Source organism: Clarias gariepinus, chromosome 8 (genome assembly GCF_024256425.1).
Source record: "Clarias gariepinus isolate MV-2021 ecotype Netherlands chromosome 8, CGAR_prim_01v2, whole genome shotgun sequence".
NCBI classification, from domain to species: Eukaryota; Metazoa; Chordata; class Actinopteri; order Siluriformes; family Clariidae; genus Clarias; species Clarias gariepinus.
The window spans coordinates 27,691,083-27,706,545 of record NC_071107.1 but is presented as its reverse complement, the minus strand read 5'-3'; the positions used below and the strand labels follow the sequence as shown (position 1 = coordinate 27,706,545).

The window sequence follows — 15,463 nt, the reverse complement described above, 5'->3', positions numbered from 1 at the left end:
CGCCTTACTTTCTGATTGTTTAACTAGGTGCATAAACAAGCTTCAGTTAGTTCAGAATGCAGCAGCGAGAGTCCTAACTAGAACCAGAAGATACGAGCACATCATCTGACCATAGCGGTCTTATTATTAGGCAAATACAAACTCACACAAACAATATTATATAACTTTTTTCAATATGCAATTATTTATTTAACAAATATTAAGCCAAAAATTAAAAATATGCGTGTACTACTACGTACCCGCCCTGATTTAAAGCTTGTAGACTCACCTTAAGCAGCAATAACCTTAAGTATTTGTTTTAGTGCGCTGGACAGTCCTTAACCCAATTACAGCAATCTTCTTAGTTGTTTTCTTTGCTTAAAGGAGGCCAATATTTTGACCCTTCTGAAACACTATAGTATATATTTTCACAACCACAGAATATCTTCCAGAATTGTTGTTTAAGAAATGAGAAGCTACTGTATTTACTGCACCAGTTATGGGTAAAAGAGCTGTCAAAAATCAGTGCAGGAAGAATTACATTTTAAAATTTAAATAAGGTCAATGTATTTTTCCATAGTGCTCATATGTATTAATATGTACTAAGTAACATATGTAATATGTATTAAGATGCATTTACAGTACAATTTTTGCTTTATTAATTTGTCTCATATAACTAATTTGTTGGGATTGTGCTGCTTGAACTGCTTAAATAAAAGTTAAACTGGGGAAAAATTTGCATTATCAGTAATTACTGTCACTATTTTATATTGTTTCCCTGTGAAACTGGCTAGTGCACCTAGCCTAAACTGTAAGAAAAGAAAGGCAAGAAAACACAAGCAAAATATATTAAGTAGACATTTTAATTAAAGTATGTAAAATAACCAAAAATTACAAGCCTAAAACAACTTCAGAAGGGCATTTAAAAATAAAACATACAGTACCCAAGTTACCCAACCAAAAACATGATGTAATTGTCAAAAAGTTAGAAGGGAATTAAATATATGTATACAAAATAACATGAAACAAACAAACAAACAAAAAAATCTAAAAACAGGGGCAATCTTTTTTTCATGGTTCTTGCATTACTCATTATGGTTTGATGCTGTATCACCTGGACAATTTCTGTTCAGATCCTCCTCATCTGTAAAGTGAAAAAAGTCAGTTAAATTGTTATGCGTTATGAGTCCAAAGCAATGAACTGAATTACTTACCACTATATGCTGTCCCACACCATATGCAGTAAAAATGCACTCTCTTCAGGTATGAAGTGATGGACTGCAGCTTCAGTAATGACTGAATATGCAAAGATAAAATATAGAAAACATTATAACAGTTAATATTATCAGCCAATATCTTTGTCATATTTTTGCTTATTTTTATTTATGTATTTATTTTTACAGTTAATTCTGTATTGTCTTTAATCTCTTCAGTGTTGGATTCATTCTTGGGAGCTTCTTCATTCCCTATTACTTCAGGCCAGTACCAACTGTGACTTGGCACGATTCCCTAACCAGGAACACAAAATAGCAAAAAAACAAACAAAAAAAACCACTTCAATAGATCACAAAGAGACATAGATGGGGACATTTGGGAGAGGGGCAAAATATCTTCATATATTTTCTTTTGTTAAGACCTTTTGTCTGTCCAGCTGTTCACAGGCCCACTGACTCTTCCTTAGGTCTCCTTCCGTTTCATGCTTTTCTCTTTCAATTCTTTTGCGCTCTCTGTAATTAATATAGTGGATTAAATTAATATTGGTTACATTTGACACAGCATTGTCCCCTGAAAAGTAAAATGCCACAATGTTCTCAGACCCATTTATTAGGGCCAGTTATTAGGGCATCCTAATAACTATTATTTATTATTAATAATAACTATTATTATAATTATTATTATAACGATATTCAGAAGCACTGATTATCGTAAGAAAATAAGCAAATGTTCAAGGATAATTGCTGGAAAGGGTAAATCAATCGCGTTTTGTGTCATGACATTTTTATCCAACGCAGTTTTTAAATATAATTAGAACTTAAGTCATTAAAAAAACTCATATTACAGTAAGTAGACAACAAGAATGCCTATTACCGTCGCGCTCACCGCCGTGGAAAAACAGCAGCAGCCAAAATAAATCAGTTGCATTTTAAAGTCATTAGTGAAATGACAGCCAGGTGGCGCAAAGTGACATTTTTTACTCGCCGCAGTTTTAAATACTGTATAATTAAGTCATAAAGTCTTAACAATATGTTGTATTAAAGAAATACTACAGTGATTGTAATTTTCACATCTAAAAACTTTATACAACAAAAATAAAAAATCTGAACCAAAGCTATTTAATTGTATAATAATCAAAAAAACAAACATTGGTTAAATGTTGTTTGGACAGACGTTCAAGTTCAATGTTCGAAATATTACTGTTATTGTGTCACAAAGTGTAGTTTTAAGAGTTGTTTAGGGGAGATTGCATGGGTGTACAGCTTAAAACCTCTATCAGTTATTAAAGATAGCGTCTATTTAAAAAATTGCCCTAGCAATTGCCCCAGCAATTTCGAACATATGAGCTCCAGGCAACCCTGTGGCCCTTTGCGCTCATGTACCCCGCCCAACGCAGCCTCACCTCGGAAAAAAATTCTGAAAAATACTGTGATGTTTTTGGGGTATTTCTAAATGGTAATCTTTGGTATAATAGTTTACAGTATAATATATTATTTTAATAACGCATTGATGAATTAGTGATTTCTTTGTTTTCGGCTGTAGCGATGAAGGTAATTATCATCTCGTCATCTCCGCAGCAGTGAATGTGCCTATATTCACATTTCATATGAATTACACTGAAAAAAAGTATAAACGCCACACTTTTATTTTTGCTCCTATTTTACATGAGCTGAACTTAAAGATCTGTAACATTTTCTACATACACAAAAGACCCATTACTTTCAAACATTGTTCACAAATCTGTCTAAATCTGTGTTAGTGAGCACTTCTCCTTTGCCAAGATAATCCATCCCACCTCACAAGCTCCTCTTCAATAGCTGTGCGAAGTTGCTGAATATTGCCAGGAATTGGAACACGCTGTTGTATATGCCAATGCTCAATGGATGACATGTCTGGTGAGAATCCTAGCCATGCAATAACTTGGATGTTTTTAGGTTCTAGGAATTGTGTACAGATCCTTGCAATATGGGGCCATGCATTATCATGCTGCAACATGAGGTAATGGTCGTGGAGGAATGGCACAACAATGGGCCTCAGGATCTCGTCACGATATCTCTGTGCATTCACAATGCCATCAATAAAATGCACCTGTGTCATAAAACGCCTTTGGAGACAGCTTATGGTAGAGAAATTAACATTCATTTCATGGGCAACAGCTCTGGTAGACATTCCTGCAGTCAGCATGCCAATTGCACGGTCCCTCAAAGGTTGTGACATCTGTGGCATTGTGCTGTGTGATCACACTGCACATTTTAAAATAGCCTTTTATTGTGGGCAGTCTAAGGCACACCTGTGGAATATTCATGCTGTCTAATCAGCACCTTGATATTCCACACCTGTGAGGTGGGATGGATTATTTCGGCAAAGGAAAAGTGCTCACTAACAGATTTAGACAGATTTGTGAACAATATTTACGAGTAATGGGTCTTTTGTGTATGTAGAAAATGTTACAGATCTTTGAGTTCAGCTCATAAAAAATGGGAGCAAAAATAAAAGTGTTGTGTTTATATTTGTTCAGTGTACATAACCTGAAATTTGTTTTCCATTAGTTTATATAAAAGCATACATTTCACTTTCTATAAGTATAAATTTACGTCTGTAAGGCAAGTATACACAGAGTTTTGGTTAATTTTCTGACGCGACCGAAACCAATAAAGAAACGTGCACCCTGTTTGCTTTTATTATTTTACAAAAACATAACGTTTTGTTGTCATTGTGAGTGCACTTAAATAAAAGTAGAGTCTTATGAAGGCTATGTAGCTTATGTAGTTTAATTATATATAAAAATATATATATAATATATATTTTGCACATTAATCTGACATTGACTGTGGTACACCCACTTTTTCTGATGAACACCCAGTAGAGTCTGTTTTCTGGCTACGGGTATTACACATGATAAAGTATAAAGCTCACTGTGTAAACATTTACTTTGCTTAGATTCGATGCAAATAAGAAACACCCATATTTAATTTAAATTCTAAATTTCTACTGTAATTTTGGCACTGTGATTGTAAATTTGTTTGATGTTTCACTTGTATTTCATAAGGTTTTGTTAATTATGATGATCATAACAGCCTACTGCATTTCATTTTTATAATAACGCAAAAAAAAAAAAAAAAAAAACATCTGCTGGCACAGTAGAATGTCCTGACAATGTTTAAATTTTAAGGTAATTTAGTTTCATTCATTTCGGTTAATGAATCTACTACAAATTTAAAAAACACAAAGTATAAGATGACACAAAACCTTACACGCATAACTTTTCTAATTACATGATAAATTCTAATTACATGATAAAATCTAATGGCTCACTGTATTACCGTTTACTTTGCTTGAATTGGATCCTAATATGATTTCTTTCAATTGAAATTTGAAAGAATGAACTAGGGCCTAAGGCGTCAGTCTATAGTCATATAGCGCCACTCAGCGGTAAAGCCAGAAATCGAAAACACAAATGCTGTTGCCGTGAGATGCAGAGGTAAAACATTTAATTCCAGTTGAGTATTACCTGTATGTATCCATACTCTTTATTGTTTTCTGATAATGTCTCTGGCTAAGAAACATAACAAAAACTAGAAATCATTTTTGGTTAAAGACAACCTGTCTTTTAAATAAGTTAGTACATAGTTTTAGATTTAAGGATTTTAGAACTTCTTTTTCAATTATAGAGTAATTCACAGTGTTTTAGCTTATTTATAAAAATAACCATTTTTATTTACTTTTTCAAAATAGTAATTTGGAAATGCTCATTGTGATTTTATTTGTTTGTTTCCGTCTACATTTATTTAAGTACTTATGGAATAAAAATTATGTGCCTAGATTTAAAGTTAAGCACCTTGATTATCTGGCATCCGGTATCCAATAATCTTCTGATAACTCTTAAAAATAATGAGCTATAATTTATTATAATAGTGCAAACAAGAAATGATATACTGAGAATGTCTATTTCCAAACCTGAAATCCTCAAGAGACCTCTTCTCCATATGCTGCTTCACCTGTAGTTGTTTTCTGTATTTTTTCAACCTCTCTTCTGCCTTCTTTTTTCTTAGTTTTTCCATTCCAATTCCCCCTCTATCTAATAAATATACATGTTAATATGTTAGAGCACAGTTCATTTATCTGTTTCAAATAAGCATTAGTAGCATTATGAACTGGATATTAAAAATTGCACTTACCATTTTTTATGTTGATGGGTAGTGGTTCAACTCGTCCAGTACCTGCAAGATATGAACCGTTTAGCACTCAAAATTTTTAATACAGGGTAGGGGAAATGTTACTATTTATACAGGAAACATTGACTGTAAAAAAGTATATTCCTAAGGATTATTTATTTATTTAGGGCTCAAGCACTATAGGGTGCAGAACCCTCTTGTTTTTCTAAGGATTTTTTCCACCCTTTTGGGCTTTTTGGGGGTCTTAACATGCTCAAAAATTCATGAAAATTGGCAGACAAGTTGGAATCTGCTGCCATTAGGATGCCTGCGAGTCGCGTGGTGGGTTTAGGGACCCCCACACAAGATTTTACTACATAGCTCATTCACACTTTCACGTAGGTACACAAAATTCTGTACACATTTAAAGGTCATTAAACCAGCTCAACTCAACAGGAGGCCGGTTATTTTGGGTTGTTTTTAAAAATGCACCCAATGGATTTTAATATATTCTTCCTAGGAAATTTATAGGATCATCACCATGCAGAAACACACACCCACACACACTAACAAGTCACATGTCTCACACACACATCACAAATGTTAATATACAGACACACACCACACACACAAACCTGCACAAATACATTTACTCGTCACACAGACTGACACATCCACACAACACACACACAAACACACCTCTCTCACACACATTAACCCTAACACGCACACACAAACGCACTCAACAAATATTTAGGGCCCAAACTGACATTAGCCCTGTATAGTGTGACGTGTGCAAGTTGTGCGGTGCAACCAGATGGCGATTGCATTTTGAGGTCTTAACACACTTAAATAACACACAGGTTGTGCGGTGGCCCCAGTGTGGCGATGGCACAGGGTGCTTGGGCCCATCATTGTTGGTTGCAACTATATTTATTATTATTATTATTGTATCAGTACTGACCTTTTTTTCCAAGACCTTGTCCTGCAGCGTAGCCCATTTTCTGCAGCAATGCAAAGCCTTTATTTTCACAGCTTAGAGAGCTCTGCAGAGCAGCATCTCGTCTTTTCTTTTCTTGTTCCTTGTAGCTTTTCTGCTGGTTAAGAATACTTTTTTCTTTGTGCAAAGTCTCTTGTCTTAGAGTATCCTTTGCACGCTTCACCAATGGCATTCCAGGCCGAATGTCCACTCTAAAACATTAATGATAATCATACAGTAAGTCCCTGACTTACAAACGAGTTCTGTTCCAGGAGCACATATGTAAGTCAGATTCGTTTGAAAGTCTGACAAATACGTCTTATACACCATTGACAAAAATTTACAATTTAAAGCATTTATGAAAAAAAAACAAAAAAACTGTGTTTTGGTGTCAAATTCTACTCGCGTGACTGCACCTCCAAATTGCGAGGGGAATCCCAGTGCCACAAAGGGATTAGGTGACCTTATTTAAAGGCAGTTCAGGAAGACAACAGTGAGTCAACATCCTTGCACGCGTGTACTGTTTACTATAACACTGTGAACACATTTGTGTGTGTGTAAAACATATGTATATATATATATATATATATATATATATATATATATTTTTTTTTTTTTTTTTTTTTGGTTTGTTTGAAAGCAAGTACTGTACGCATGTACTGTTTCTGATAACAGACATGCGAGTGTAAAGCAAAAGAAAGTCTCATTAAAGGTTAAAAATCTCTCCCTGTCCTTGAGTGTGTGCGTTATGTGTGCGCGCACGTAATTTGACACCGTGCCGGTTCCCACACTCTCTCTCGCCTTTAGTGTGTACACATAACGACAAGCTGACTCTTACTTTAGCTTCACACACACGCACACACAGGACGTCTGCGCGCATAAACGGAAACACTTATCTGTCGGGATTTATTTTTACTGTTTTTAAAGGTAAAGTGCAGGTTAATTTGTTTTATTTTTACTTTATATTTTGTTATTCATTATTTTTATGTATTTATTTTTTTGGGCTGTGGAACGAATAATTTGAGTTTCCATTATTTCTTATGAAAAAATGTGCTTTGGAATATTAACCCACTTCCGAAAAGAATTATGCTCATAATCCAAGGTTCCACTGTATATAATTGTAAATACTGGTATCTGGTTTCTGGTATCTATTTTTGTACAATACACATGAGCTACTTTCGAGATTTGTTCGCATCTACGAATGTTTGTAGAGCCGCAGTCGAGCCGTATCTGCGGAATACAAAAAAGAAAAAGAAACGTGGTAATGTGTGATTCTTTGGAATCAGTTTTCCACTTAAACCTGCATTAAATATGCCTGTATGTTTGAAAAAAATCTGCACAACAAAATAACTTAAAATATATATAGAGGGCACACTGGGAACCAAGCTCTGAATCACAACCTGCATCCATACTGTAGGCTATATGGCTACCGAACCCCGTTTAATTAGCTAAACTGGGATTTAGACAATTTTTAAGTAAAATTAAGGCCTAGGTGCTACTACAGACCTCATTATTTTTCAAATATAATAATTGAAAACAAACAAATTAATAAATATTACACATTTAAAAATATTAGCTTTTACGGTTTGGTGAACTTGTATGACATATACTAAACTTCTGTTTTTAGCAGCTTTTGACTTTAGTTTTCTATAAATAAAAGAAAAAGTAAAACGTTTGCATAGCTAATGACCGAGAAATACATATATAACACCATTATATATTCAGTGATAATTTTTCATGTGCATCCTGCATATTTCATGCATAAATTTGTGTGTGTGTGTGTGTGTGTGTGTCTTTTAATTTAAGAGTGTGTTCGCTGTGACGCATTCCAGTGGTTCCCACACATATAATAGTGTCTACTTCAGCAGGCGACTGTAAAGTATATTAACGGCCGCCCCATTCGAATTTTAAGTACACTGTAAATCGAATTGTATTATAACCGAAGCGTATTGTTACACGTCTAGGAGCTATGCATGACTGTAATGACTGTAAGGTCATTAGCTACAGAGAGATCACTAAAATTCCAAAAGAACTTACAAGGAGTTAAGAAAAGCATCAGACATATAATCTTCATCTTCCGACATTCTTCTCGATTTCTTATCGTCAGGGACAAAAAGAACAACAACTTTAACTTCCGGGTAGATTTCCGTTGGACGTTTTCAAAATAAAGGTCCACGACAAGAACGCCACCGCCACGATAATAATAATAATAATAATAATAATAGGTGGTCCCAAAATGTGAAATTATAGAAGCGTAAAAATTGAGTAATTGAGAATTTAAAATGTAATACATTTTAATTTTGTGATGGTTGTTCAAAGCAATATTGGCTGGGATCACCCTGATCCATTAATCCAGATAGAAACTTTTTAGTATTACCAAATCCAGATTACCAGTGCTCTAACTGGGGTGCACATCAAAATGCATTTAAGTACTTGTGTAAAGAACTAGTAGAATAGCGAGCATGTGTTCACTATACGTTTTTAATTAAACCAAACACAGAATAATAAAACAATGAACAAAATTCCATTTTTTTAAACAGTAAGACTTCTTATCTTACATTATTCATAAATACATTGAGCATATATATATATATATATATATATATATATATATATATATATATGTATAGGGCACATTAAATCATAAAGAGACTAAATGCAAGTTTGTGGCGAATTTAAGCAAATTTAGACAGTTTAAACTTTTTTTTGTGGGGGACCGGCTTTTTGCTCTGCTTTTATGAGGTGAATTTTAACTCTAGTTTTGTTTTGCTGTAGTTGGGTAACAAAAACCCACAAATGACAAAACCCAAGCACTGGTTATGCAAGAATGGCCTACCATCACAAAATATTTTTAAAAAGTATTAAAAAGCCTTAATTATACACAATTTAATACAGCACTGAATATAAATTCAAACTCTACAGGAGAGAGCACTTAATTTTTACATGGACCTGTATAGTTTACACACCTTACTTAGTGCCGATCCCAAGCCCGGATAAAATGGGGAGGGGGGGTTGCGTCAGGAAGGGCATCTGGCGTAAAACCTGTGCCAAGCAGGCACCTGTGCGAAAGACCAACAACAACAACAACTTAGAGGGCTTGCTAACGTGAAGAAAATGAGGAGAGGAAGATGGGTAATTGTCCTTTAGGGTTTTTCTTTCTTTTTTTTGTTTCTTGGCCTCTGATCCAAATGTGGCAGCTGATTTCACTGAAAATCTATCCAGAGACATTTGTTTTTTTTTGCGCTGCACACTTGTGCAACTGTGCTGCACGAAAACAACACCACATTATTGTTCATAAGATGTACTACTCTACACTAGTGATTGGTCGTTCATAAACAATTTGTTCTTTTTAAACAAGTCTTTAATGTTACTTTAATCATCTCAGAGAGTGATTCGTTTGTTTTCTTCTGTCCTCGCAAAGCATCCAAAAACCTCCGTAGGTTATGTACAGGAAACAGAAATAAGCGGTTTTTATGAGTCCTTTATTGAGGTCTTTTGGTCCTAATCGTATTTTGTCATGTGACTCTCACAGATGCTAATAGTGTGAAGAAACGAAAGATTTAGACCAGAAGATATGAGAGGTGAGCTGCTCATTCTGTCTATCATAATATGTCCTTAGCTGCATTGTAATATACACCATGTGACACCATGTAACATGTAGACATGTTGGGGGTCTGTTTATTGAAAATGTAGCATTTTATTTTATTTCTGATCAAAAGAATGAAATGAACTAAATGATTTTGTTCACTTTGATAGCTGAGATTCAAAGAACTGAGTCACTAAATTGATTACTAGTGATTTCCGATCACTACTCTACACAGTTTTATTCGGATGATACAGTATTTCGCAGCAAAGGCTTGGACGTCACTTCACTTTGCACAAAATTATTTTATGATGTGCGCAATCTGCAACCTCGAAGTAAGCAAAACTGATAGCGTCAGCTTAGGATGGCAGTTTCTGGGTCGTGTTCCGAGGTAGAACTTCTGAACTATGACAAATGTTAGGCAATTTTTTGGGTTGTAAAACTTTCAATTCAATTCAATTCAATTCAATTTTATTTGTATTGCGAGTGACCATGCGAGGAAAGTTGTAAAGGGCAACATTTTGCCCTCGGCAGTCACTCATAAAAAACTTATTAAAGCTCAAAACAATGATCCTTCATTTACAAAATGTTTTAAATCATTGGAGAAATGCAAATTGGATAACGTTTCATTCTTTGTTAAAGATGAGTTACTTGTGCGAAAATAGCATAAAAGTACTTCTACAGAGAATGAGTGGAACGTAGATTATCAGGTGGTAATTCCCACTGTCTTTCGTCAGCAGGTTTTGTCATTGGGGCATGACAAAGTGCTATCAGGACATCTAGGAATAAACATGATCTACAATCACATCCTACAAAATTTTTTTGTAGATGCAAGATGTAATACGGTATTGTAATACATTTTTTAGTATATGGGTAAACCTAATCAGCTGATCCCACCAGGGTTTTGGAGTTTGATAGCCTGGCAGACAACGGGGCTACAACATCCTTATAGACTTAATGCAGTTAAAAGAGGTTTTAACGAAGCCGGAAACTTAGTCATGTCCCACTCGTTGCCTGTCTCAATACAATACCAGTACTTGTTGGAGAAGGGGTTAGCCACGAACAGTATTAGTCCTAGAAGCTCCCCTTATTTGTTGGTGGAGAAATACGATGGTACTAAGTGTTTTTGCACTGATTATTGACGCATGAATGCCGTGTCGATACCCGATTGCTTTCCAATGCTAAGAATGGAGGATTGTGTTGACATTTAGGTTGTGTTGTTCATCAGTAAGTTGGGTCTTCTTAAAGGACACTGGCAAGTTTCATTGACCGTCAGGGCTTCCGAGATTTTGGCCTTCGTAACCCCGGACTGTTTTTTACAGTACAAGGTTATGCCTTTTGGATTGCGAAATGCTGCTGTGACATTTCAGAGACTGGTCAACTTGGTGCTCGCTGATGTTCCTAATTGCAATGCCTATCTTGATGATCTGGTCGTTTATTTACAGACTTGGCCTGAACATGTATTGTTTTTTTTATTATTATTATTTTTAGTTTTTTTGTCCAATTTTCTCCCTAATTTAGTCGTGGCCAATTCCTCCCCGTCACTCGGAGGAAAGCGCTAGCCGCTCCTTCCGCGTGCGCGAGCTCACAGACGCCCCTGATTGGCTGTAGAGCCGTAATCAATGTGGGAGCGCAAGTACCTCTCAACCATCCCCCCTGAGAGAGCTCGGCCAATCAGCTCTTTCTGTGCCTCCGGCTGTGAGAGGAAAACAGCATCACCGGGGTTCGAAGCAGCGATCTCCGAATGATAGGGCGAGCACTTTACCGCTGCGCCACTCGGAGGCCCTGAACATGTATTGTTGTTAGAGACCGTACTTATGGGCCTAGAGAAAGCATCTTTAACTTTAAATTTAGCTAAATATGAAATTGGCAAAGCAACATTGACTTATTTTTTCCTAGGACAAGGCAAATTGGGACCGGTAACAGCATAAATTACAGTTAACAGGTTCCCTATGCTGTAAATTAGTCAGGAATTACACTTAATTTTGGGTATGGCCGGTTACTATTGTTGCTTTTGACGGAACTTTTTATCCGTTGCGGTTCCGCTGACTGTTCTACTTAGTCCTTTAGAAACGTTTGTGTAGTCACCCAAAGGTCAGAATGCTTTTGATAATATTAAAGCTCTGTTGTGCAGTGAACCGGTGTTGTCTGCTTCAGATTTCACAGTTGGATTTAAACTGGAGGTCGATGTGAGTGAAGTAGGAGCTGGTGCTGTACTGTTACAGTAAGATAAGGATGGAATCAACCACCCTGTTTGTTACTTCTCTAAAAAATTTTAAGCAAAAGTGTAATTATTCAACAATAGAAAAGGGGGCTTTGGCCTTACTGTTAGCGCTGCAGCATTTTGAGGTGTTTATTGGTTCTTCTATTCATCATGTTGTTGTTTACACAGATCAACCCTCTAACTTTTATTTCCTGTATGTGTAACCAGAACCAGAGATGGTCTCTCATCATTCAAAACTACTGTCTTGAAGTATAAAAGAGGTACAGATAACATAGTGGCAGATGCACTGTCCCAAGTTTAAATACTAGTATAATCTTTTGGTTCTGTCAAACATGTATGTTTGCTCTTAAGAGTGTGGGTGTTATGTCCCGAGTATTTTGAGAGATGTCTCTGTTTTTCAGGTTCTGGGATTACTTCTCCTGCCCCCTCGCCCCAACAACTGCTGCTTTGCTTTTATCAAAACCCAAGGCACTCCCCTCCACATCTAACTCCTATGGACTAATCTACCCTACAACATGGGACTCCTGATACAGGGAGCACACGAGAAAACCTACACCCCAACAAACACTTTACAGTGCATTTGTCATCCCTGAAGGGTTGCAGTCCATCAGAACTACTGCCAGGCCCATAACCTTCGTACTATGTTGGACCAACCATCGTCTCAACTCGTAACTCCTCCCTTGAACTGGGAGTACCTGGTGAAAAGGGGTCGAAGGATGGCAAAACAGCTCCGACAACTACATTAGTGTCCGACTTGGCCATCTCTACCTCCTCTTTACTTGCCCCATGCACATCCTGCCCCTCGCGATGAGGATCAGTATCTCTAACAGCATCAGCTAATTTTAAAACACCAAATTCGCATAGCTTATCTATCACTTCAGCTTTAATTTGTTTCTTTAAGGATTGCTTTGGAAACAGGAATTTCTAAATTCCTATATTTCTCAATTATCTCATATTTACTTTATTTACATTCTGTATGTGTGTTTGTTTGTTATTTTCATGTTAAAATGACACATTGTGCAAGGTCTATATCTTGTCTATATTCTGATGCTTTTTTATATTATAAAATTACGCATTTTATATTAAAAATCATCAGTGCCGTGGTGTTCTAAGTGTTTCATGAGAATCACCCACTTAGTGTTGCAATATAACTGACATTTTAGTCAAGCATTTGTGTGAATGACAGACAGCTACGTATATATTTAAAGCAAAATGTGATTTACCTTATAAATATGAAAAGCTGTATCACTGCCAAGAAGCCACATCTGGATCACTTCTATCATGTGTGTAACATGACAAGGTATTTAACCATTTCAAGAGAGCCCTCTTCCTGCACTTCCTCATCCGATGCCTCCAGAACCACAGCACTTCACAAAACGTGGACCCCTATAACAGGGTGAATACATTTCAGAGTGCTTTTGCCATTTACATAGGAAAGAGAACTCTTCCGCTTCTGTGTTCGTTTATGTTACCGCACTAGATGCCACAGGGCAGTGTTGGTGCTTATACTCCAGCTTCAGGGATCTAAACCAAACTTTATTTTGTTCGACAATCCAGGGCCATTCTTTAGAATGGTGGGTTAATTCGGCAGATGATATGTTACACATTCCTTAGCGGGGTGGCCATGACATGCCATCTAGATCTACACCTTTTATAAGGGCTGACGAGGGTCAAAATCAGGCGCCTTAACACCCTACTTGCCAGTTCTTTTAAAGGCTGAGAATATGTTGAGATAGTTTAAGATGAATTAACTAATCATTAAAGCCTATACCCAGGTCAGACTTGCATGTCAGCACCAATTCAGGCTTCCATTAGAATTTCCTCTGGCTTCACCAATGCCAGGCTCGTTCACTCCAGTGGAATGGTTGTGGAGCACATGCATGCCGACAGGGATGGCCCAGGACCGTCGAGTTGAATCCCCAGTGCAGTCTCTGTATGTAAAGTTCTTAACATCTTTCCCCCAATGTACTTGTTTGCAATCAGTCTCATGCCGGAATTTTGTATCAGATAGAGTTTACAATCGATGGCTACATTCCCAGACTCCAACACAGCAGCTATAACTGGCCCCTGCTGTTCACACTGCTGACTTATAACTTTGTAGCAACACACAGTTCCAACCACATTATCAAGTTTGCTGATGACACTGATCTGGTGGGTCTCATTAGCAAGAACAGTGAGTCAGCATACAGAGAGGAAGGGCAGATGCTAACGGGGTGGTGTTGGGACAACAACCTGTATTTAATCGTTGCTAAAACAAAAGAGATGATTGTTGACTTCAGGAGGACACAGAGCAATTACTCTCCGCTGAACAGGTCCTTTATGGAGAATGTCAACAGCACTAAATTCAACAGAACCTTACAGTACCTGGTCCCTCAACACCAGCTACTTTCACAAGAAAGCCCGAAAACGTCTTCTTTTCCTGAGAAGGCTGAGAAAGGTCCAGCTTCCGCCATCGATGCTTACCAATGCTTCAACCCAAAAAAAGTGTTTGTCGAGAGCATCCTGAGCAGCTACATTACTGTCTGGTTTGGGAATTGTGCCATTTCGGACAGCAAGACCCTACAGCGGATAATGAGGACAGCAGATGAGATCCCCTGTGGTCTCTCTTCCCAACATTGTGGCTGATCCGACACACCCATCACACTCACTTTTACCCACCGGCCATCTAAAAAAAGGTAGCGAAGCATTCAGGCACTTACATCCAGACTGTGCAACAGATTCTTCTCGCAAGCCATCTGTCTCCTCAACAAAAAGGGACTGAACTGATAAACAACACTCTCACACACACACACACACACACACACACACACACACACACACACACACAATAACTCAGATAACTCAACTACCTCAAAACATTGAGACTGAACTGATAAACAACACGCTCAAACACACTGATCAACAACCATTAAAAATCTTTTTTACACCAACCTGTAATTGCTCTTTTGCTTGTCATTTGCACAAACCTATTTGATCTTTGCAGCTACTTCAAAGGAATGTGTCCTGTTTCCTGTTCCTTCTCCGCTACCTAAACTCATTACCTCATTACGTCATCACCACGAAGTATTGAAATGTGTCATGTTGTCTCGTTGTGACTTTGTCATTTTTGTTTGTACATTTGCAGGAGCACTTTATGTTTTCTCTTTTGTATACAACTTAGTTTTCTGTTAACTTAAAAATGTTAATCTGTCTTGCCTCAGTTACAGTAGTTAGCTAATTAGGTTGCTTATTTAGCTGGCTAGTTTTTGTTCATTTATGTTGTTAATTTATGTTGTATGTTGGTCCTGGAGGAATGTTGTTTCGTTTCACTAACTACTAAACTGTATATG

The 15,463-nt window shown here is 36.9% G+C and overlaps 1 protein-coding gene across 1 annotated transcript; it reads right to left on the bottom strand.

Annotated features, from left to right (window-relative positions):
- Positions 1 to 824: 824 nt before the first annotated feature.
- On the bottom strand, positions 825 to 8,468 carry gpatch11 (G patch domain containing 11). Its single transcript, XM_053503042.1, has 8 exons — positions 8,365 to 8,468; positions 6,313 to 6,539; positions 5,373 to 5,414; positions 5,152 to 5,272; positions 1,616 to 1,706; positions 1,381 to 1,488; positions 1,194 to 1,275; positions 825 to 1,123 (listed from the first exon to the last, which is right to left on the bottom strand). Exons 1-8 carry the CDS (start codon positions 8,409 to 8,411, stop codon positions 1,065 to 1,067), a joined length of 777 nt encoding a protein of 258 aa, XP_053359017.1. The 5' UTR covers positions 8,412 to 8,468; the 3' UTR covers positions 825 to 1,064.
- Between the last annotated feature and the right edge of the window lie 6,995 nt (positions 8,469 to 15,463).